This window comes from Pelophylax lessonae (assembly GCF_965119305.1).
Source record: "Pelophylax lessonae genome assembly, chromosome: 1".
NCBI classification, from domain to species: Eukaryota; Metazoa; Chordata; class Amphibia; order Anura; family Ranidae; genus Pelophylax; species Pelophylax lessonae.
Genome location: NC_138768.1, coordinates 805879788 through 805905704, shown reverse-complemented (window position 1 = coordinate 805905704; position 25917 = coordinate 805879788). Strand labels below are relative to the sequence as shown.

The window sequence follows — 25917 nt, the reverse complement described above, 5'->3', positions numbered from 1 at the left end:
TGGTTCAATACCCCCCTGCTAGCAGCATTCCCAATTCAGTTTGGTAGCAAGCAGTATATAGGTCCATGAACCCCAAAAGAGGGGTGGGGGGCGGCGACTGTAAGAGGACTCAGAGAAAAGAATTTTACGTTAAGTTCTTACAAAAAATTTTCTCTTACGTCCTCTGACAGTCGCCGCCCACTCATACAGTCTTCACTACTGGGATGTCCCAAAGCAGTGTAGATGTGAGGGGTGGGAAAGGTAACCGTCTAAAAGGCAACGCAGCACCCAGGTCAGAGAAAAGAACCTTATCTTAAGCTAGAAAGGTAAAAACACTGGGTAACCGGAAAGCTCAACAGGAGCGAACAAACCCAGGAAAGCAAAATAACCAAGGGGGAAAAAACCCCAACAGGAGGGGACAGGCTAAAAAAACGCCATGTCTACCCTAAGGCACTGCCGCATTCAGAACTTTGCGGCCAACGGAGGCATCTGCCGGGGCCAAACCATCAAGTCTGTAAAATTTTTTAAAGATGTGCACGGACGACCAGGTCGCCGCTTTGCACACCTGGGACACCGACGCCTGATGGTGGAAGGCCCAAGAAGCACTCACTGCTCTGGTAGAGTGCGCCATGACAGGGAAAGGTGGAACCTGTTCCCTAAGCGAATAAGCCTGTACAATCGTCTGTCTGATCCATTTAGAAATGGTTGCCGCAGACGAAGCCATACCCTTCCGAAGTCCCTCAGGAAGGACAAAAAGAGAATCCGACTTCCTGAAGGATTCAGTAGACGACAGGTAAACCCTGATCGCCCGAACTACATCCAAGGAATGCAAGGCAAACTCGCTTAGGATGCTTAGGTTTCGCACACAGCGAAGGCAAGACAATGTCCTAGTTGAGATGAAAATCGGACACCACCTTTGGAAGGAAAGATTGATGAGGTCGCAAGACCACCTTATCCCTATGAACAACCAGATAGGGGGAGCGGCAAGACAGGGCCGCCAACTCCGACACTCTGCGAGCAGATGTGATCGCCACCAGAAAGGCGACTTTCCGTGACAGAGCAGGCAGAGGAATCTCCCGGATGTTCTCAAAGGGGGGAAGTTGCAAAACGGAAAGAACCAAATTCAAGTCCCAAGTAGGCAAGGGTGCCCTCCTAGGGGGAGCCAGATGACGCACCCCTTGAATAAAGGTGCGGATCAAGGAATTTGACGCCAAGTGGAGCTGGAAGAGAATGGCAAGCGCAGATAACTGACCCTTAATAGTGGTCAGCGCAAGACGCTGGTCCACACCAGATTGCAGGAAGGCTAACACCCTCGCCACCGGAAAGGAGCAAGGATGGAAACCCTGCGACTCACACCAGGCAAAATAAGCTTTCCAGGTACAATAATAAATTTTACCGGACGAGGCCTTCCTAGCCTTGAGTAACGTAGGAATGACCGCCAACGAGAGATCCCCATCTCTCAAGGGGCGGCGCCGACGATGATCCGACTAATGGAGCAAACAGTCTGATCGCTTGCAGTTCCAAGATGTTGATCGACCGGGAGGATTCCACCTCCAACCAAGTGCCCTGGGCAGACAAATTGCCCAGAACGCCACCCCAGCCCGACAGGCTGGCGTCCGTGGTGACCACCGTCCGCGACAACGGCCGGAAGGATTTCCCTTCCATCAGAGCCGGAGACTGGAGCCACCACAGAAGATCTGCTCTGTCTTGGTGGCTCAAAGAGATCCTCCTTTCCAAGGAATGAGGACGTCTGTCCCACCTGGCCAGAATCTCCGCTTGCAGAGATCGTGTGTGGAACTGTGCAAATGGTATCGCCTTGAAGGCTAACACTATCAATTCAACGGACCGCATGCAGGTCCTGAGCGATGAGGACTCGTTGGCCCTGAGGGACCTGACCTTGTTCTGCAGAGTCCGGAGTTTGTCCTCCGGCAGGAAGACTTTTGCCTGGGTGGAGTCCAGAACCATCCCCAGGTAAGGGAGGCGAACAGAAGGAGACAATGTCGACTTCTGAAAATTGATGGTCCACCCGAACTCCAGAAGCATCAGAACCGTGGCTGACAGATCGCAGAACAGAGTGGCACTGGAACTCGACCTTAATAGGAGATCGTCCAGATACCCAAGGATTGCAATCCCCTGCGCCCGCAACAGGGCCAGGACAGGAGCCAACACTTTGGTAAACACCCTTGGAGCCGAAGCGAGACCGAAAGGCAACGCCATGAACTGATAGTGCTCCTCCGCGAGTGGGAATCTGAGGTACCTCTGATGACCTTCCTAAATGGGGATGTGTAAATACGCATCCTTGAGGTCGATGGAAGCCAGGAAATCTCCCGGACTCAGGGAGGCCACCACCGATGGGAGGAACTCCATGCGGAATTTTTGAACACCTTGCCCTCCTTTCTGGGCACCGTGAACAGATTCGAGTAAAAACCCCAAAACTTGGGACGATCACCCCCTGGGCGAGGAGATCCTGAACCGCCCGTTGGAGATCTTGGAAACTATGAATCTGTCTGTTGGGCGTGATCGAAATTCGATCTTGTACCCTGACCTAATGAGTTCCTGAACCCATCTGTCCTGAATCTTGGCCAGCCAGGGCTCAGGAAAACAGCGCAGACGTCCCGCCACCCCTGAGACGGGCTGGGCCACCGTGCCAGAGTGGGTGGCTTTTGATTTTCCCGCCCAAGGCTTCTTCTGGCCACCAGAGGCCTTGAAGGATTTGCCCTGGTCTTGTGCCTTGAAGGCACAAAAGGACCCCTGGTTAGGTTTAAAGGAAGGGCCCCGCTTATCGTGGAAAGACTTGCCCCTGGACACCTGGGGCACTGTGCTACAAAACACTAAAAAATATTAACTGCCAGCAGAGATATAAACCAGAAAAAACAGCAAAAAATCCCCCAGAAGTGTGCTATACTGTACCCACGCTGCCAGCTCGATCTGTGTGCCAGGAGAAGGAAATTATGTCACGCCACTAGAGGCAGAACATTGTTCTGAGCCACAAGAAAATGGTTGCCAATGTAAGTCTATGGGGGAGGCTCAGAGAAAATAGCCGCTGAGCACATTGAGGAAACACATTGCCCACACTAAAGATGGCGCCCTCACAATGAGGTCAAACAGCCTACCCACACCTGAAATGGCGGCCCCGCAGTTTTACACCGATTGCGGCCCCCGCAAGCATGTCTGTACCCCCAAAACGTTGCACAAGCATCACAGGGACCCCCGCAAACCCCCCACAACGCGGCAGAACCGCTATAGCGCCCCCGCAGGGACCGGGAAGGGACACACAGGACATACTGACAGACATGAGGGGGATATCACAGACTCCACATAGACTGCCATCCCCATAACAGAGGCCCCACATACACCCCCCCCCACAGATAATGCCATAGACAGAGGGGTAGCATGGTACTCACCGTCCAGCAAAACGTGGGGTACCGCTCTGTGACAGGAAGCCTCCCACTCCGGGTGGGGGTGCCGTCAGACGAACAGGACACTAGCAACACGCGGAGTACCGCAGTTGAGACATACCAGCAAAATAGCCACTTCACAGGCTTGTCCCTGAGGACAGGGACAGGTCGTTTGCGAGACCTGGGCGTACGCATAGCCTGCTAATGCTCGATGGCAGGCTGGGATTCCGTAAGGCTCTAGGATAACCAGTGCGATTCCCAGCTCCGCAAACGCTGTAGTCTTCCGAAGTCTGACTAACTAAGCGCAGGAACAAATAAAAAGCTATCAGTGTAAAGAAAAATCACTTTTTCAGAAATAAAAAATAAGAAGAAAAGGCTGAGACTGTAGCCCCAGCCAAGGGAAGCCTGCCTACTCCTAACTAGGCAAAAGACAAACTGAATTGGGAATACTGCTAGCAGGGGGTATAGGACCAGAGGGACAGCCCCCTGTAGGTGTGTCTATACAAGGTTTTGTGAATGTTTTCTAACAAAATCTTCTGCCTAGCTTACTCCTGTGAATAAGACCAATACCCAGTAGTGAAGACTATATGAGTGGGCGGCGACTGTCAGAGGACGTAAGAGAAAGTTTTTTTTTTTTTTTTTTAAATTGTCGGTATTTTTTTTTTTGGGAAAAATGTAAAAAACGCAGAGTCGATCAAAACACCACCAAAAGAAAGCTCCATTTGTGGGGAAAAAAAGGACATACATTTTATTTGGGTACAGTGCCGCATGACTGCGCAATTGTCAGTTAAAATCTTCCAGAGGTCAAGTGGTAGGATGTGAAAAATACCTGCAAGTTTTTTACACTTAAACATTACTTAGCTTTAGCATGCAACTGCTGATAACTGAGATCATATTACCTTTAAGAAAGGTAAGCCATATTTTAATTTTTAGCACAATTCACAGAAATCTGACATTTTTTCAAACATTCTGTCATAGAACTTGCCTTAACAATGTTTTCATCCTCCAGTACTCCCTTTAGTCCACATTTAAAGACTTTCTGTCCCAGGGTTGCTACATCAAACATGTAAACATGGTTCTTGCTTGCCACCTAGTGCAGGTGTAAAATCAGACATGGTCAGTGAGCACATTTATTGCTGATGCAAATCAGCCATACATAGGACAAAAACTGAAAAACTAAGTACCTGCGCTGCTTAAACCGAAACCATAAACATAAACATCAGTTATGCTAATAAATAAATATCATCATAAAGTGCTCGTGCAAATAACTGTGCAACTGTGTATATAAATATAGTGTTACACTAAATATAACAGCATAAATATTATAAATAAACTCATATGTGTGACATATCATATATCAAAAGTAATTATAAATATAAAGTTCATAACAATAAATATCTTCCAAACTGAATAAAGTGCAAGTCTCTTGTGCTACTATAAGTGCTCCGTGCTCAAGGTATATGGATAAAGTGCCGGTGCTCAGTCCTTGTGAGTTAGTGCTCCCCTCTCGGTCCCACACTCACCAGAAGCAGAGAGTAATATCGCCTTAAAAACTGGTTGTATAAGGTAACCGCCTCTTATGGATCACCAACAGATATAAGCTGTAGATCTCCTGTGCCTCTATATCCAGGTAAATATCCAGGTGATGCTCCCCAGTATCATGAAAAGAAAAGGGCCATCATCGTGCAGTATGTTCTAAAAGGTTTATTTTCCACGCAATAAAAAGATACACTTACAAAACATAAAGAATCAATCCGCCTTTAGCAAACCCACGGGACGCCAAACGAATGGCCGTGCGTTCCACCCGTGTAACCGGAAGCCGGAAGAGGTTGCAGCCGGAAATGACGTACTACGTGTTCGGACGGCTTGACGCGTTTCGCTCCGCCAATCAGAGCGTTCTCAAAAGCGAGGGCGTCACGAACACGTACTACTATATATATCATTCGCAATTTAAAATTATCATAAACACCTGCGTCGGACCGGAAATGACGGAGACCGGAAATGGAATGCCGCCATCTTGGGCCACCCCATTTTACCGACTGTCATACTCCATCTTAGTCCACCCGGAACCAAAGCCGTATATAGTGGACTTATAACATATTCAAAAAAGTATGCAAAAAATATATATATATGTGGCTATGCCAACCCAGCCACGCATATCGTGTGTATAATATACTGAACGATAAACTAATTTGACCGTATCTATAATCAAAAAACGTCCAGTTCCGGTTCTCCTTCCTGATTGTCCCTATACATGTACATTACATACAGAAATAAATACAACACACCTACAATATATTAACAACACACAATAATAATGTTATATTGCACCATAATATCCTAGCAGCCTATCATATAGTTATTATCACCCATATGTCCATATCGGACTCTAATTTGGATACTAACAGAAACTTTATTCAATACTCAGCCACATATGTCGCTGGCTCATAAATCAATTAATAATTATCCTATGTAAATTCCACTTGAAAATCATAAAGTGATGTGTGCTGAGTTGGTGATCTGCAAACTACAACTATATAAAAATATAAAAAATATAAATGTATAAAAATTAAAAATCATTTATAAAACAATTAATATCTAAATCTACATTGAGGCCTGAGGGGACCATGCTCTTAAGTTGCTGAATCCACCAAGTTTCATTCTGAGAAACAGCTCTCCTCATGTGTGTTCCTCTCCAATGTGCATTGATTTTATCTATGCCACAAAAAATTAATTTAGAGGGATCTTTATTGTGAAAAAGTCTAAAGTGGTTCGATAGATTGTGTTTGCGGAACCCCTTTTTAATGTTACAAATGTGTTCCCTCAGACGTATTCTAAGCTCCCTTGTGGTACGGCCCACGTACTGCAGGCCGCATTCACATTGTAACAAATATGTCACGTGAGTGCTGCTACAAGAAATAAATTCTTTTATTTCATATTCTTTTTTTGTGGTCCAGGATTCAAATTTCTTTATGCTCCTTCTTTTGTCCTTACGGCAGGTGGTGCAAGCCACACAGCGCCCGCATTTATAAAAACCTGTTCTATTCAGAAATGTAACCAATTTCTTTGGGGGGTTGGGAATACTCTTAACAATCCTATCTTTAAGAACAGGAGGCCTTCTGTAAATAAATTTAGGTTTATTAGGCAACATTTTTTTAAAAATAGGATCTCTCAGTAAGATGCTCCAATGCTTCTTTATGCTTTTCTCCACTTGTTTATATTGTTGATTGAACTCAGTGCAGAATGCAATTTCAAAACTCCTATTATTGTTCACAGTTTTGGGTTTATCTGCCAGTAATGTTTTTCTCTCCAGGCCACCCACTTGATTTCTTATTTTCTCAAGATGTTTTCTCTTATATCCTTTCTCTTCAAACCTCTTAATTAGGACTTCTGATTGTTCCTTAAAATCTTTCTCTCTATTACAGTTTCTTTTTATCCTCAGCAGTTGCCCTTTCGGCACAGCTGAGATCCATTTAGGGTGGTGACCACTGCTGGTTGGGATGTAGCTATTACGATCTGTACTCTTAAAATAAGTTTTAGTGAAAAGATTGTTACCATTTTTAAAAATTGTAAGATCCAGGTAATTTACTTCCTGAGTACTAAAACTTTCAGTAAAACCAATCCCATACCCATTGTTGTTTATTTCAGAGATAAAATCCATAAAATAATTATGTGACCCCTCCCATATTATAAAAATATCGTCGATGTATCTAACATACATCTTGAGAGGGGTATGGGGTCTCTTAAAAATAGTTTCTGATTCCCATTTACTCATAAAGAGGTTTGCAACCGTGGGGGCATATTTAGCCCCCATGGCTACACCTCTGGTTTGATTATAATATTGGCCATCATGCCAAAAATAGTTGTTTTGCATGGCCATATTTAAGATTTCCAATATGAAATTTATTTGTTTCTGCGGGAGTTTATTATCCAATTTTAATGCCCATTCTACAGCTTTGCTGGCATCTTTTTGCTTGATGTTAGTATATAACGAATTAACGTCTATACTAGCTAGAATGGTGTTTTCTGAAACCTTTAAGTCTGCTATACGATTAATCAGATCTTTGCTATCTCTTAGGTACGCTGGGCATTTTTGTGCAAGTGGTTGGAGATGGTAGTCAACATATTCTCCTACCCTGGAGTATACTGAATCCACCCCATTAATAATGGGGCGCCCCGGTGGGTTGACTGTATTTTTATGAATTTTCGGATTGTGATAAATAATAGGTTTTTTTGGGTGGTCTGGTATGAGATATCTGGCCTCTTTTTTGTTTAGGATCCCTTCTTTTTGTGCCTTCTTAATTTTCTTTGTCAACATAGCTTTCAATTTCTTAATTGGATCGCCTTTCAGTTTGGTATATGTCTCTTTATCTTCAACTAGACGGTTAAGCTCTTTAATGTAATGTTCTTTGTCCATAACCACAATTCCCCCCCCCTTGTCCGCAGGTCTTATAATTATGTCATTGTCTTTTTCCAATTTCTTTATGCTCTGCTTAATTACTTTACTACCTTTTATGGGGTGTATTGATATATTCTCTAAATCCTGTTCCACCATCAATTTAAAGACTTCTAGACATTGGTTTCTGGGGTTCTTGGGGTTAAAAGTGGACTTATTTCTTAAACCACTATGGATGTATTCATCCTCTACTAAAGTGCTAGTGACTGGTTTATTAAAAAAATGTTTTTTAATATTTAAAACTCTAACAAACTTATGTAAATCAATAAAAACTTTAAATTTATTTAACTGCTTAGGAGGTGCATATTTTAATCCTTTATCTAAAATCTCTAATTCCTCCTCATTAAAAATCTTTTTACTTAGGTTAAAAATACCCGCGCCTATAGATCTCTTTTCCTTTTTCTTCTGTCCTCCCCTGCATCCTCTCTTCTTACCTCTCCTCCTTGTGGGGGGTGTGTGTTGTGTCCCCTGTACGGGCCTCTGTAGGGGCCTCTCGGTCTCCAATAATTCTGTCCCCTCGGTGGGCCCCAGTATTGTCCCCTTCCTCTGTATCCACCCCTTCCTCTCCCTGGTGGTCTCCCTTGTCCTTGATCCCAAAAATCCCCTCTATAGGGCGGTCTATATTGCTGATCATATAATCTCTGATCTTGATAATATTCTCTGGGAGCAGGGCTAATAGGTGAGATGGGGTCATACCTGTTGTGTGTAGGGACATTATATCTAGGGGACTGTTGGTATGGGGTATCATTCCTATTTACTCTCACCGGGGTCTGTGGAGTATTTTCTGGTGTCCTAGTAGGTGTCTCAGAAGGGAAAGTAAATAAAAAATTATATAGTTGTAGTTTGCAGATCACCAACTCAGCACACATCACTTTATGATTTTCAAGTGGAATTTACATAGGATAATTATTAATTGATTTATGAGCCAGCGACATATGTGGCTGAGTATTGAATAAAGTTTCTGTTAGTATCCAAATTAGAGTCCGATATGGACATATGGGTGATAATAACTATATGATAGGCTGCTAGGATATTATGGTGCAATATAACATTATTATTGTGTGTTGTTAATATATTGTAGGTGTGTTGTATTTATTTCTGTATGTAATGTACATGTATAGGGACAATCAGGAAGGAGAACCGGAACTGGACGTTTTTTGATTATAGATACGGTCAAATTAGTTTATCGTTCAGTATATTATACACACGATATGCGTGGCTGGGTTGGCATAGCCACATATATATATATTTTTTGCATACTTTTTTGAATATGTTATAAGTCCACTATATACGGCTTTGGTTCCGGGTGGACTAAGATGGAGTATGACAGTCGGTAAAATGGGGTGGCCCAAGATGGCGGCGTTCCATTTCCGGTCTCCGTCATTTCCGGTCCGACGCAGGTGTTTATGATAATTTTAAATTGCGAATGATATATATAGTAGTACGTGTTCGTGACGCCCTCGCTTTTGAGAACGCTCTGATTGGCGGAGCGAAACGCGTCAAGCCGTCCGAACACGTAGTACGTCATTTCCGGCTGCAACCTCTTCCGGCTTCCGGTTACACGGGTGGAACGCACGGCCATTCGTTTGGCGTCCCGTGGGTTTGCTAAAGGCGGATTGATTCTTTATGTTTTGTAAGTGTATCTTTTTATTGCGTGGAAAATAAACCTTTTAGAACATACTGCACGATGATGGCCCTTTTCTTTTCATGATACTGGGGAGCATCACCTGGATATTTACCTGGATATAGAGGCACAGGAGATCTACAGCTTATATCTGTTGGTGATCCATAAGAGGCGGTTACCTTATACAACCAGTTTTTAAGGCGATATTACTCTCTGCTTCTGGTGAGTGTGGGACCGAGAGGGGAGCACTAACTCACAAGGACTGAGCACCGGCACTTTATCCATATACCTTGAGCACGGAGCACTTATAGTAGCACAAGAGACTTGCACTTTATTCAGTTTGGAAGATATTTATTGTTATGAACTTTATATTTATAATTACTTTTGATATATGATATGTCACACATATGAGTTTATTTATAATATTTATGCTGTTATATTTAGTGTAACACTATATTTATATACACAGTTGCACAGTTATTTGCACGAGCACTTTATGATGATATTTATTTATTAGCATAACTGATGTTTATGTTTATGGTTTCGGTTTAAGCAGCGCAGGTACTTAGTTTTTCAGTATTGTTTGAAAGGTATCACCTTTTCTACCTAGCAGCAGCTTATGTATTTAATTTATTGATTTATTACTGAGTTATTGTTTTATTTATATTCACCGAACCGAGGTTTCCTAAGCGCAAGCCCCTCACACTCTATAGGACAAAAACTGATATACTTCTTAAAAAGATATTACAATATCATGACTATTTCATGCTGCGATCAATTTATGCATGCATTTTTCTGCAGAAGGACAAGAGTTCATTATGTGGACCTAAACTCAAGTATGAGAAGGTACCTAGGCACTCTTGTGGCTACTGCCTAATGTAAATATGTGCAGTGCAAAAAGCACTGCTGCCTAGGACTGCTAGTCTCAGAGTGAAATTGGGTGATGTCACTACTAAGTTGGAGAGGACCCTACATTGCATTTGCTTTACCTATTCTGTACACCTGTGCTTTGTGCCACCTCTTGAATATTTCCCCACTGCCGTTAAGATCCCAAGTCATTAGGGAACAGCTCTGACATGAGGAAGCAAAACCCTGACTTTACCAAGATGTCAATCTCCACACACAGAAAAGGTAGTGCAAAACAAGTCGGTAATGGGGAAAAGATCAGCTGCAGAGGAGACCACATCAGTACTGCTGACTAGTCCTTTGTTTTCTGCTTTTTGCCTTTTTTGGATATAACTTGCAGAATGCAGGTTCAGTTCAGAGTTAAGTTTTAGGCTGGCCATACATTAGCTACTTGTCGCCCATAGGAAGTCCATGGACCTACAGGCATCATCCTGGTATGGATCTTTTCAGCCAGCAATTCCCTTTCTATCAGAAGTGATTTGAGTGGCTAATTAGCCACTTGATCACTTCTGCGGATGGCGGAAGGGGTCCCACCCCCCTCCTGCCACCTTTCCTGGACTCTCCAGTCGCAACACTGAGCCCGGGAGCGATGCGACCAAAAGTGATTGTTGCACTGAACAGAGTGAGGAACTGACGTTCTTCCCCTCTCCCTGTAACCCTGGAAACTGGGAGGGACGAGTATTTCATCACTTTCAGCTTTGCTTCTTTGTTTACCTGGCTGCTAGTGGCTAGGAAAGCAGCCAATCAGGCCGGTCTGTGTCTGATTGGCTGCATGGAGAGATTTGGGGTCTTATAGATATTGATGTTGTTTATACCTTGTGATAGCAATAAAGTTAATCCAAAATAAACTAGTAATTTTGTATAAAATAAATAATAGTAATACATTTTTTTTTAAAAAACGCCCGTCCCACCATGCTTAGGCACAAATGCGAGGAAAGTGTTGCGATCGTCAGAGCAAGAGCAATAATTCTAGCACCAGACCTAATGTGTAACTCTAAACTGGTAAAGGCATTTAAAGGTCGCCTATGGAGAATTTTAAAGCACCGTACGTAGTTTGCCGCCATTCCACAAGCAGACGCAGTTTTAAAGCATAACAGGTTAGGTATCAAATAACTCGGCATACCATCATCTTTCACAATGTATAAAAAATTTGGGTAAATATTGTGTTTGTTTTTTTTTAATTCATTAAAGTGTATATATATATATATATTTTTTTTTTTAATTGCATTTAAAAAGCCGCTGTGCAAATACCATGTGACATAAAAAATGGCAACACCCGCCACTTTATTCTATAGGGCCTCTGCTAAAAGGCCCTATAGAATAAAGAATGCAGAGATAGCCTGGTGCATTCTGAGTTTATACATCAAGAAACTGGTTAACAGATATGCCTCGGATCAACGGCATGTTCCCATGTGGCCAATTGCCACATTTGTAGATATGTGGAATGTAATGACATTTTCACCGCTGCGGATCGGCAAAAAATATATCACATCAGACAATTTATTAATTGTAGTATTGCATGGGTTCTTTACATTCTTGAATGCCCGCGCAAAAAATTCTACGTTGGTAAGACCAAGCGTCAGATGAGCATTTGCATCCGGTACACATTTAAATAGCATTAAAGATATTAGGAATAAAAATAATCTTGAAAAGGGCCCTATTGCCCAAAACTGAGACATTCCACAACCCATCCCCTGAGGGGTTGAGAGTAAAAGGTTTTTTTGCCCTCATGCTATCTAATCACAGGAGGGACTTTGATACAGTCCTTATGTGAAAAGAAAAATTGGATTTTTGACTTAACGTAAAATCCATTTCTCTGATGTTCATTGAAAGACACAGCTCCTTATCTTCTTGACAGTTGGGTTATACTGCCCCTTACAGGAGTAGGACACTAGTTAGGAAAAAGCTTGACTATGCCTATGGGTCAGTCCCAGGGGGTATACTCCCACTCTCAGCTATAGGCATTCAGTTTTGTTACAAGCAGTGTCAGAAATCCATAGAGGGGTGGGTGCTGTGTTCGTCAATGAACATCAGAGAAATGGATTTTACTGAAAGTCACAAATCCCATTTTCTCTTTTGTTCATTGACGGACACAGCTCCTTATTTCTTGACAGTTGGGTCATCCAAAAGCAGTGTCAAACATGAGGGGTGGAAAAAGCAGGAAAAAATTTACAAGGCTATACCGTAGCAACTAGGAAACATGGAGCTCAACCATAAACAACTGGAGCTCATCTGAAAAAAAACAATACACCCTCAAAGAGGACCAGGTCCTCTAAACAGCAGCCTGCAAAACCTTGCAGCCAAAAGAAGCATCTGCAAATACCAACACATCCTGTGGCCTGAGGTGGGTCTGCCATTGTTACCGGTTACCTCTCCAGCCCATGTGAGCTGCGACCCCGGGTGTGATAACTGACACATTGACAACTCCGGCATCTTTGTTTGGTTGTTTTATTGTATTTTTAGGGGATGGGAGAAGGGAATGAGTGGGATACTCCTTTGGCTCGACTATGTTCAATTCCGGGACTTTATAGCAAAAATGACCGTTAGCGCTGTCTTGACGACAGCTGGCGCTAGCCAACGCTTACTGGTGCTTTGAACACACTGTATCTCTGAAAGCTGTGCTGGAACTCCAACTTAAAGATCCAGGACTGTAGAACATTGAACATCTGACACTGCTTGCACTGCAAAGTCACCGACTACTCCCTCCAGCCTTGCACCGGCTTGAAGTAGCTTTCTGTGGATTCCTGTATGGCTGCAACACCTAACTGATGCACTACACACTGTGCACTGACTCTTCAGGGCCCATACTACAGGTGCCCCCTTTATCACTTCAGGGTCCTCAACCTGGGTATCCCCTCTATCACTTCAGGGTCCTCTGACCAGGTACCCCCTTTATAGCTAGCTGATACTTGGATCCTAGAACCTTCTCTGGAGTGGTCCCCACTGACACTAGGCAGACCCACAAGGGCAATCCTCAGTACTCACGACCTGTGTAGGCTTTCCTGGGACTGGACCCCTCTCGCTCTGTTGGTTCACGGCACACCGGATCCCCTTCAACTCAACTCCGCACTCTCTGGATTCTCAGGCAGCACCCGAGACATCCGCTTCCTCTTACAGGAGGAGAGACAGCCATCCTCTCCCTCCTGGAACTCTGCCTCCCGCCAAAGACCACGAGTCACGCACGCCCCTCAGACTTATACCCACTCCCAGAATCCTTTGCATCAGAATCTGCCTTCTGGGGTAGTTACAAGCCTGAATGCGTGCCTGATTGGGTTTCCTCCACTGCCCTATGAGAAGCAACTCACACAGAGTCAGTGGGGAGACTCCCCTCTCAGCAGGCACACCTGGAAGCCATGACACCCTAACCAAAAAGCAATCATGGCCCTGATGTTAGGCAGACAAGGCCCACTATGCATTTACCTAGCACCTACCTGTAGGGTTCTACATAAAACTTTGTGAAAGTGTGCACAGACGACCAGGTGGCCACCTTGCAAACCTGCAGCACTGACGCCTGATGACGAAAGGCCCAGGAGGCACTAATCGCCCAGAGTAGAGTGCTCCTTAACAGGGAAAAGAGGAACCTGACCCTTAATGGAATAGGCCTGAATCACCGTCTGTCTGATCCATCTGGAAATAGTCGCAGCAGAAGCAGCCAACCCTTTGAGGTCCATCCGTGAGTACAAATAGTGAGTCTGACTTCCGAAAAGACTCTGTAGCTGCCAGGTACACCCCGATTGCCCGAACCACATCCAAGGAATGCAAGACAATTTTCTTAGGATGTTTAGGCCTGGGACATAGGGAAGGCAACCTAATGTCTTTATTCAAATGGAAATCGGAGACGACCTTTGGAAGGAACGACGGACAGAGACCAAGAACCACCTTATCGACGAAGAACCACCTGATCTCCATGAACCACCAGGTAAGGTGAACGACAAAATATTTCATTTTCCCATCGCCCACCTTCCTGGGTATAGGCACATCTGTTGTAGGTGCTGCAGCGATCACCAGCTAGACACTGGATCTATTACAGATAAACATACATGTTCGCCATCACACCATGTATCTTGCACAACAGTCCAAAGAATCTTTTCATTGCAAAGGGATCACATCAGGATAAGTGCAACATTTCGCAGTCAAGCAGGACCCCTTCGTCAGGCATGTGATGTCATCAGTTTTCTTCAGAGGTCTTCAGTTTTGTAAAAAGCAGTGTCAGAATAACATATAACCCAAATCAATAGAGGGGTGGGTGCTGTGTCCATCAATGAACATCAGAGAAAAGGATTTTACGGTAAGACAAATATCCAGTTTTCTCTTTTATTCATGGACGGACACAGCTCAATATCTTCTTGACCCTTGGGACGTCCCAAAGCAGTGTCAACATAAGGGGTGGAAAGAACACAGCAATAAACATACTTGCCAAATGCTAAACATAGCCAACCAGGGAAAACAGGAGCTCAACCAGGAAATAACTGGAGCTCACCTGACAAAAAATACACCCTCAAAGAGGACTAATCCTCTCCAACAGCGGCCTGCAAAATCTTGCGACCAGAAGCAGTATCCGCAGATGCCAACACATCCACCTTATAAAAATTTTGAATAAGTGTGCACAGACTATGTGCCCGCCTTGCAAACCTGCACCACTGACGCCGGATGAGGGAGGGTCCAAGAGGCACTAAGCTCCCTCGTAGAATGCGCCTTAACAGGGAAAGAAGGATCCTGACCCTAATGGAATTGGCCTGCACCACAGTCTGCCCGATCCATCTACAAATGTTCGCAGCATACGAGGCCAGGTCAATACGTAAAGGACAAACCGGGAATCCAATTTTGGGAACAACTCCGGCGCTGCCAGGTACACCCTGACTACCCAAACCAAATCCAAATAATGTAGGGCAATCTCTTTAGGGTGCTTAGGCTTAGGGTACAAGGAAGGCAACACAATGTCTTCATTTAAATGGAAACCAGAGACGACCTTAGGAAGGAACGACTTGCAGGGAAGAAGCACTACTTTGTCTCTGTGAACCACCAGGTACAGTGGGTACGGAAAGTATTCAGACCCCCTTACATTTTTCACTCTTTGTTATATTGCAGCCATTTGCTAAAATCATTTAGGTTCATTCTTCTTCCTCATGAATGTACACATAGCACCCCATACTGACAGAAAAACACAGAATTGTTGCAGATTTATTAAAAAAGAAAAACTGAAATATCACATGGTCCTAAGTATTCAGACCCTTTGCTCAGTATTTAGTAGAAGCCCCCTTTTGATCTAATACAGCCAGGAGTCTTTTTGGGAAAGATGCAACAAGTCTTTCACACCTGGATTTGGGGATCCTCTGCCATTCCTCCTTGCAGATCCTCTCCAGTTCTGTCAGGTTGGATGGTAAACATTGGTGGACAGCCATTTTTAGGTCTCTCCAGAGATGCTCAATTGGGTTTAAGTCAGGGCTCTGGCTGGGCCATTCAAGAACAGTCACGAAGTTGTTGTGAAGCCACTCCTTCGTTATTTTAGCTGTGTGCTTAGGGTCATTGTCTTGTTGGAAGGTAAACCTTCGGCCCAGTCTGAGGTCCAGAGCACTCTGGAGAAGGTTTTTGTCAAGGATATCCCTGTACTTGGCCGCATTCATCTTACCCTCGATTGCAACCAGTCGTCCTGTCCCTGCAGCTGAAAAACACCCCCACAGCATGATGCTGCCACCACCATGCTTCACTGTTGGGACTGTATTGGACAGGTGATGAGCAGTGCCTGGTTTTCTCCACACATACCGCTTAGAATTAAGGCCAAAAAGTTCTATTTTGGTCTCATCAGACCAGAGAATCTTATTTCTCACCATCTTGGAGTCCTTCAGGTGTTTTTTAGCAAACTCCATGCGGGCTTTCATGCGTCTTACACTGAGGAGAGGCTTCCGTCGGGCCACTCTGCCATAAAGCCCCGACTGGTGGAGGGCTGCAGTGATTGTTGACTTTCTACAACTTTCTCCCATCTCCTGACTGCATCTCTGGAGCTCAGCCACAGTGATCTTTGGGTTCTTCTTTACCTCTCTCACCAAGGCTCTTCTCCCCCGATAGCTCAGTTTGGCCGGACGGCCAGCTCTAAGAAGGGTTCTGGTCGTCCCAAACGTCTTCCATTTGAGGATTATGGAGGCCACTGTGCTCTTAGGAACCTTAAGTGCAGCAGAAATCTTTTTGTAACCTTGGCCAGATCTGTGCCTTGCCACAATTCTGTCTCTGAGCTCTTCAGGCAGTTCCTTTGACCTCATGATTCTCATTTGCTCTGACATGCATTGTGAACTGGAAGGTCTTATATAGACAGGTGTGTGGCTTTCCTAATCAAGTCCAATCAATATAATCAAACACAGCTGGACTCAAATGAAGGTGTAGAACCATCTCAAGGATGATCAGAAGAAATGGAAAGCACCTGAGTTAAATATATGAGTGTCACAGCAAAGGGTCTGAATACTTAGGACCATGTGATATTTCAGTTTTTCTTTTTTAATAAATCTGCAACAATGTCAACAATTCTGTGTTTTTCCGTCAATATGGGGAGCTGTGTGTACATTCATGAGAAAGAAGAATGAACTTAAATGATTTTAGCAAATGGCTGCAATATAACAAAGAGTGAAAAATTTAAGGGGGTCTGAATACTTTCCGTACCCACTGTAAGGTGAAAGACAAGACAATGCAGCCAACGCAGCCACCCTGTGTGCAAAAATAATAGCCACCAAGAAGGCTATCTTCTGTGAAAAAGTAAGAGGAAGCTCACAAAAAATTTTCAAAGGGATGTTTCTGAAGAACTGACAGCACCAAATTGAGGTCCCACGGAGGCAACGGAGACCTCACCGGGTGAGCCAGGTGGCAGACCCCCTGAACAAAGCTGTGAACCAAGGAATTTGTGGCCAACAGGCATTGAAAGAAAATCGCCAGGGCCGAAATCTGGCCTTTGATGGTACCCAAGGCCAAACGCTGATCTACACCTTTTTGGAGAAACTCCAAGACACGAGACACCGAAAAGGAACGGGGGGGGGGGGGGGAACAGGGGGATGATAAATCTTCCTAGAAGTAGATTTTTTTAGCTTTTAAAAGCGTAGGAACCACAGATTCAGACACCCCTCTATCCTCCAGCACCTGGCTTTCAATAGCCAAGCTGTTAAAGCCAGCAACTGTAAAGCGGATGGAAGATCGGCCCTTGAGCTAAAAGATCTTCTATGAGAGAGAGTCTCCAAGGGACATCGGCGACCAGCTGTACTAGATCTGGGGGCTAAGATCGGCGGGGCCAGTCTGGGGCCACAAGGATGACCGGAATCCCTTCTGCCTCGATTCTTCGGAGAAGTCTCGGCAGAAGTGTTATCAAAGAGGAAAAGCTCTTTTTTTTTTTAAGACGATACTGGCCCCAAGGGGCCACCAGAGCGTCTGTGGTGTCGGCACCTCTGGGTGAAGAGACCATTTTCCCTGATCCAACGCCTGCCGACTGAGGTTATCTGTCTGCCAATTCTCCACCCCTGGAATACGCACAGCAGAGAAGGCTGGAACAAATCGTTCTGCCCACCTTAGAATGCCAGCTACTTCCTGGGCCGCTAGGACACTTTTGGTGCCCCCTTGATTGACATATGCCACGGTCGTGGCATTGCCTGATTGAATCCTTACCGGGCGCCCCTGCAGACGATCTATCCATTGAGACAGGCCGAGCCTGACCGCCCGAGTTTCCAGGATATTGATCAGCAGATTGGCCTTCTCCAAAGTCCAAACCCCCAGAGCACAATCTGTGCCCAAGATGCCTCCCCCCCAGGACAAGCGGACATCCGTGGTAACAACCGCCCAATACAGGGGGAGAAAGGATTTTGCCTGTCGAATCGCTGGTGAACGAAGCCACTAGATCAGGGACCCCCTCGTACCCCGGCTCAACATGATCAGATTGTCTAGAGACTGTGGATTCTTGTTCCATTTGGCAAGAATCACTCTTTGCAGAGGTCTGGTTTGGAACTGAGCAAACGAAACCGCCTCAAGGGTAGAGACCATCAGGCCCAGCACTTGCATGCAAGTCCTGAGAGATGACCTCTGGTTGGACAACAGGAGCCGAATCGCATCCTGCAGCTTCTGGAGTGTCACCTTCGGAAGAAACACCCGGGCTAAGGCCAAGTCCAGGGTCAGGCCCAGGAAGTCCAGTTTGGTGGACGGGACCAGAGCAGATTTTTGTAAATTTAGTCTCCACACGAACGCTTGCAGGGTTCGCACAGAAATGTCCAGTCGACTTAAGGCATGCGGAGAATCTGCTCGCAGAAGGAGGTCGTCCAGGTATCCCAGTACCGCAATCCCCTTCTGCCGTTGCAATGCCAACACCATGGGCAAAACTTTCTTAAACACCGAGGAGCCGAGGCGAGACCAAAGGGTAACGCCATGAATTGATAGTGCTCCTCACCCACGGCAAAGCGAAGGAAACGCTGATGCCCGAAATAGATTGGGATATGAAGGTAAGCGTTCTTGATATCGATGGAGGCCAGAAAATCCCCTTGATGAAGGGACACCATTACTGTGTGAATGGACTCCATCCGCAATTTCTGAACCAGCACAAAGCAGTTCAAGGCCTTGAGGTCCAGGATTGGGTGAACCTTGCCTTCCTTCCTTGGAACAGTAAATAGGTTTGAATAAAACCCCCGGCTCCAGATCCAGAAACAAAGACATCCCCCCACCCCAGGTACGGGTGAGGGTGTCCCTTCAGGCAGAAGTGGGCTTGTCTGTGGGTACGGAGCAACCCGCTCTCGGCTTACTAGACCAAGGCTTTTTGAAACCTCCTGCGGGGTTTCGGGTGGATTTTGATCCCTTGTCCTGACATCCAGAGGGACGAAAGGGCCGCCTATGGGCTGAGAAGAAAGGGCCATGATTGCGCCGAGACTCTTCTCTCTTGGTAGCCTGCAGAAGCAGAGTACACTTACCTCCTATAAGACCCTTAATGATCTCCTTCATGGAAGCTCCGAACAGGCGATCTCCTACAAAGTGGAGAACAGTCAGTACCTTCTTGGAAGCCTGGTCCGCAGACCAATATATTTCAGCCATATATCATGCGGCAAAAGGTCACAGCCCTCACGGACACCCTGCAGGCTAAGGGGGACCGCATCCAGAGTGGCATCACAAATATACTGCAATCCCTGGACCAACTGGTCCGCCAGCTTCACCAGGTCAGGAGGAGACTGTCCCCCTTCCAAATCCTGGAGCAGAAGCTTTGCCTATTCCATTAAGGTCTGGGAAACCAAGGTTATGGAAAACACCGGCCTCAGAATGGAAACAGCCATGGCAAAAAAGGTATTGGACAAGAGATTCAGCTCTTTTGTCAAAAAGGTCCTTAACCTCCCTTGCGGTCAGATTATGTCAGAATTTTTGTGCTAAAAGTGGTACATTGTTTTGCATGGAAATATGTTTGATATTTTAGGCCTGTAATTCTTAGGAATAACACACTTAAATCTGTCCAAACAATAGTCTAGTAGACATCCCAGGTATAACGTTTGAAACCCGAAATCATAAATTATAATGTAATAATAATCAATTTAATCAAATTCTTCATGGTTTTCGAAGTGGAGATATTTCATTATGAGGGAGAATCTGTACTCTGACATGACCGTGCCAAAGAATGGAGTGGCAAGTATGTATTGGTTGTCCAATACTACTTCTGCAGGGGTTTCCCCACCACTCCCTGAAGAATTATTAGGCCCAGAAATTTCCAAAAATGTAATCTTTGGTCAGTGGTTCCCACTTTCTGCATCTTGCAAACTTCCGATGCGTAGTGCATTGTTGCTCTTTGTACCGGTTTGTCTCAGTAACTATTTTTTCAATAACCTCATCGGTCTGAAATAATTGTATGTATGCCAAGGGGTTGTCATGGTCAACATCAACTTTCAAACCAGGTGCTCTAGTAAATGTGAATCTTGGGGGGACTGCCTGATCCATACCGCAGTCAATAGAGCACCAAGTCCGCACATCGCTGAGCTCAGTCGCAGAATCATCGCTGTTGTCACTTTTAGTACCCGATGACGAATTTTCCCAAGAATCTCTATCGCTCAGTTCTTCAAATATTTTAGATTCACCGTCACTGGTTTCCAGTTCGTCCAAAAGCGTTTTTGAGCTAGAAGAGCACTTTTTGGACGCCATGGACATTATCAATTTTCCAGGCACAAAGTACCGCAAAAAAGTACAGGCAGGGCACTGGAAAAGACACTAGGTGAAATGGCATAATACAAAGTTGTAATCCTAACCAAGTTGTAATCACTGTATAATGTAATTTTTTTTTTTTAAATCTCCCACTGGTTCCACCCCCCTGCGACGCGGTGCTCGCAGGGAAGGGAACCAGAAGAAGGTGCCGGCATCAGCCTAACACACAGCGAGAGGACAGTGGGAGGATGGCTGGGGAAGACAGCGGGGGATCGCAGGGGAAGGGGAGTTTCATTCTGGGGTAATCCCGAGTGAGGCTTGGGGTTACCGCTTTTGGCACTGAATATTAACCCCCGAGCCACACTCGGGAATACCGATAGGGAGGTTAAAGGACAGAGAGTCCTCCACGTGAGAAGGGTGGCTTCATTTAACCTAGAAACCTGAGAGTCCACCACAGGTCAAACACCCTCAAGGGAGACTAAAACAGCATTAAAACGGCAGCCTGCAAAACTTTGTGGCCAAAGGAGGCATCTCCAGATGCAAGCACACCCACCTTATAAAACATCGTGAAGGTACGAACAGACCACCAGGTAGCCGCCTTGCAAACCTGAACCACAAATACCTGATGGCTTAAAGCCCAGGAAGCATTAAGCGCCCGAGTAGACTGTGTCTTAACAGGGAAAGAGAATTGAATAAGCCTGCACAACTGTCTGTCTGATTCATCTGGAAATAGTCATAGCAGATGCAGACAGCCGTTTCTTTGGTCCATCCGTAAGCACAAAAAAGCTAATCTGACTTTCGAAAAGACTCAGTAGTCGCCAAGTACACCCTGATTGCCCTAACCACATCCAAAGTATGCAATGCAAATTCCTTAGGATGTTTAGGCTTAGGACACAAGGAGGGTAGCACAATGTCCTCATTTAAGTGGAACCTGGAAACAACCTTCGAAAGGAAGGACAGATCCGGACGAAGCTCCACTTTCTCTGTGAACCACCAGATAGGAAGAATGACAGGACAACGCCGCCAGTTCGGACACCCTGCAGGCAGAAGTAATAGCCACCAAGAAGGCCACCTTCTGGGATAAGGTAAGCAGGGGAATCTCCCGAATATTGTTGAAGGGAGGTTTCTGGAGAACCGACAGCACCAAATTAAGGTCCCAAGGTGCCAAGTGTCGCACCCCCTGGATAAAGTTACTCACCAGGGAATGGGTGGCAAGTGGCCTTTGAAAGAAAATTGTCAAAGCCGAAACCTGACCCTTGATAGTATTCAAGGCCAATTTTTGATCAACTCCCCGTTGAAGGAAGACCAAGATCCGAGCCACAAAGTAAGAGCGAGGGGGAACCCCAAGAGACTCACACCGCATATACGGGGGAATCACTGCAGCAGACAATCTCCTGTCCTTCAGCACCTGGTTTTCAACAGCCAAGCGACTGTAAAGCAGGATGGAAGATTGGCCCTTGAGACAGTAGATCTCCCAGCTGATACTGACCCCACAGCCACCAGCACGTCTGTGGAGTCTGCCAGAGGGTCCCGAGAGCAGGCCACAAACCTCTGCACTTTCCTGTTGATCCAAGACGCCAAAATATCTACTTCCGGAGTGCCCCAATGAAGGCACAACAGCTGGAACACCTGCGGGTGGAGAGACCATTCCTCTTGATCCAAAGTCTGCTGACTGAGGTAAACCGCCTGCCAATTATCCACTCCTTGAATGTGTATGGCGGAAAGAGCTGAAACAAATCGTTCCGCTCATCGAAGGATGCCTGCCACCTCCAAGGCCGCAAGAACACTTCTGAAGCCCCCTTGGTGATTGACATAAGCCAGGACCGTGGCATTGTCTGATTAAATGGGCACTGGACAGCCTTGAAGGTACTCCGTCCAGTGGACTAGGCAAAGTCTGATCGCTCTCAGCTCCAGAACATTGATCAGTAACCTGGAGTCTTCCAGGGACCAGACCCCTTGAGCAGAAAACTTGCAGAGAACACCTCCCTACCTGGACAGACTGGCATCCATGGTGATCACTGTTCAATATAAGGGGAGGAAGGATTTTCCTTGCTTGAGCATCAGGAACCGAAGCCATCATGTCAGGGACCCCCTGGTCACCTGGCTCAGCTGGATCTGGTTGTCCAGAGAACTTGGATCTTTGTTCCATTTGAGAAGGATTTCCTTCTGGGGGTTTCTCGTGTGGAATTGAGTGAAAGGTACCGCCTCGAAGGACGGCACCATCAGTCCTAGAATTCTCATAAAAGTCTGAAGGGACGACCATTTGCTGGACAGCAATAGCTGAATCGCAGTCTGGAGTTTTTGAAGTTTGTCCGGAGGAAGAAACACCCTGGCTGAGGATGAGTCCAAAGTCAGGCCCAGATAATCCAGTCTCATTGAAGGGACCAGGGACGACTTCTGAAAGTTTATAATCCACCCAAAACTCCTCCAGAGTTCTTATGGTGACCTCTAAGTTTGCACGGAGAAGCAGATCGTCCAGGTAACGCAGGACCAATATCCCCCGCTGGCGTAAACAACGGCAGGACCGGAGCCAACACCTTTGTGAAGACCCGAGGAGCAGAGGCGAGACCAAAGGGTAACGCCACAAACTGATAGTGATCCTCTCCCACGGCAAAACGCAGAAACCGTTGATGTCCTGCACATATTAGGATGTGAAGGTAGGCATCTCTGATGTCTATGGAGGCAAGGAAGTCCCCCTGATGTAGGGATGTCACCACCATGCGAACAGATTTCATCTTGAATTTTTGAACTCGCACGAATCAATTCAGTGCCTTTAGGTTCAGGATTGGACGCACCTTGCCTTCCTTCCTGGGGACCGTAGACAAGTTTGAGTAAAAGCCCTGAAAACGTTCCAAATACGGAACTGGAACTATTACTCCTTGTTGTAACAGGTCCTGTACTGCCCCAAAGAGAGCCTGTAAGCGATCCGGGCACAGACGCACATTGGAAGGGAAGAACCTTCCCTGAGGGACGGATCGAAAACTCGATCTTGTACCTGGAAATGGAAGGATTGGGAAACAAGGATTTCGGGCACATTAATTATATAAAATCACTTTTTATTTGAAAAATCAATTAAAATCATAGAAAAATACAGGCAAATAAATTTATATTAAGGACCAGACCCACAGGTGGTCTGCATTGTAACATGTATTAGTTCATGAGATAGTAGACCTTAATTTACATACAATTCAGTGTACAGAAAAGATTGCAATTATGTAATGATCAAAACTATATACTTTGTGTCAGGAGATTCCTGCCGCCGGATACCCGAAAAGTCAAGGTGCCGGTCAACAGGGTCAGCTGAAATCGTGATTAGCTTTCACCATACAGTATTTTGTCTTTTGCTCAACATGTTTCGCTTTGCTATGAAAAGCTTCATCTGGAGCATAGTTTGACTTATCTGTACATTGTATAATTGAGACATACATCTCTAGTTCCGTGGTTTTTAACGAGGAGGACTGTGGTGCGTTTTAGAGAGCTCATATATTGGCAGATAGGTAATCACATAAAAGTGAGGGTAGTCACTTTATGTTCAATATCGAACATTAAATAGGAGGGAACCTATTGTATTGAGCACAACTCCTAAGGTCAAGTGTATTGGATGCCCATGATGAGCTTCTCTCAAGTCCACACAGTCCTCCCCTGATGGGGAACCGCCCCCAAAAGTGATTTTATATAATTAATGTGCCCGAAATCCTTGTTTCCCAATCCTTCCATTTTCAATGATCTAGTTAAGGATAGGGGCACAATCCGGTGCTATACCGTATGGGCACAGATAGCTGCTGTCTGAAGGCACTTGATTCTCAATAAATACGATCTTGTACCTGGACCGTATGACCTCCAGATCACGGCGCAGTAACTTAGCCCATTCAGTCAAGGTTTGTGACGCAAGGGCAATAGTAAACACCGGTCTTAGTGCAGACCCCACCAGGGAGAAGATATTGCGGGCCACAGACTCTGCCTTTCTATCGGCCGGATCCTTAAAGGACAGGGAATCCTCCACTGGAATCATGGTAGCTTCATTAAGTCTGGAGATCTGAGGGTCCACCGTAGGTGGCACAGTCCACTTTTTAAAAAGGGACTCCTCAAAGGGGTAGCGTCTAGCAATCTGCTTAGGCACCCCAAGGGGATGCTTTGGGCGGTCCTACTCTTTCTTGACCATGTTGCCAAAATACGCAGGAAAGGGAAAAACCTTTGCCGCTCTGGATGGCTTGTGAGTGCCAAACGTAACCCGTGCTGTAGTCGCAGCTGCATCCTCCATTTTTAGGGTCTCATGCACAGATACAACCAGTGCGTCCACCAGCACCTTTTCTTGCGTGGTGGCGGAGGGAGAGGTGTCATCCTCACTGTCAGAGGACACAAGGCGCAAGGTAATAGACCCACGTCTGCGGTGGCTGAATTCGAGTCAGCATCTGACACATCTGTGGAAACAGGGGTAGGCAGTGGTCGTTTTTTGGCACTACTTAACGGCCACCTCCACCCGGGACACAAAGGATTACAGGACCGCCGACAGTGCATCTATGGATGGCTGGTATCCAGAGGGCCCCGTGGCCTCCGAGGGGGTCACGTGGGGAAACGTGTTCCACAGAGTCTATGTCGCACCAGGAGAAGCCCGCAGAAAAAAATAGAAAAAAAAAAAACACTGTTTAGGACCATCCCACCGCGCTACAGCGCCCCCAAGAGGTCAGGCACAAGGCAGTGAAGACCCCCAGGAGAGAGAGAGCGAGAGACCCCCAGACTCACCACCTGCACCAGAGATAGGCCCAGGATGTCTGCACAGCACGCACCTGCAGTGATCTGGAATCAGAAGGAAACCTGAGTGTCAACACTATAACACGCCTCTAGGGACTCCAAAAACATGGGTGCCCTTGATTTTCAATGGGGAACCACTGCAAAATGGCCACCGCTCTAATTCGCACATGGGCTACAAGAAAATGGTGGCCCTGTGTGGCCTGCGGAGCTTCTAAGGGGACCCCCCCCGCATGATCGATCATCCGGTCGCCGGCGGAGCACCCCTCTGCCCCCACCATCAGCATGATGCCCGGTCCCATCCCCCGGGGGTAGCTTCAAGCGCCCCATAGCCCCAGTAAGTGAGGGGAGGAGGGGCAGGGGGGGACAGGTAAGGGGGTGGTTCAAGACAGGGCAGAGTGGAACCTGAGGGTCTGACCGTACTAAGAAGGGGCCCGCGTCCACCTTAAAATCAACCAGGGGGAGAGGGGGGAACAATTACTCCCCATACCTGGAACAGGTGGGTGCCATCCCCTGACAGAACCCCTCTTCTTTGAAGAAGGGGGGTTGTTGGCCAATCAGAACGCTTCGACGCGGGCCTAGACCCGCGTCATATGCGACCTGGCCAGACGTTTAACTCGCAAGGCCAGTCCCCACCCAGTGACTATGTCGCGGCCAACCTAGTGCGG

General features: G+C 46.0%; 1 protein-coding gene across 1 annotated transcript in view; it reads right to left on the bottom strand.

Moving 5' to 3' along the window:
- The window catches only part of LOC309549589 (piRNA biogenesis protein EXD1-like), a gene marked incomplete at its 3' end in the record, with an annotated part of 299356 nt that overhangs the window by 48377 nt on the left and 225062 nt on the right, over window positions 1–25917 (bottom strand). The window contains exon 9 of the mRNA XM_082249962.1: window positions 4363–4467. Within this exon, the coding sequence (XP_082106088.1) occupies window positions 4363–4467 (105 nt within the window). The remainder of the gene's footprint in view (window positions 1–4362; window positions 4468–25917) is intronic.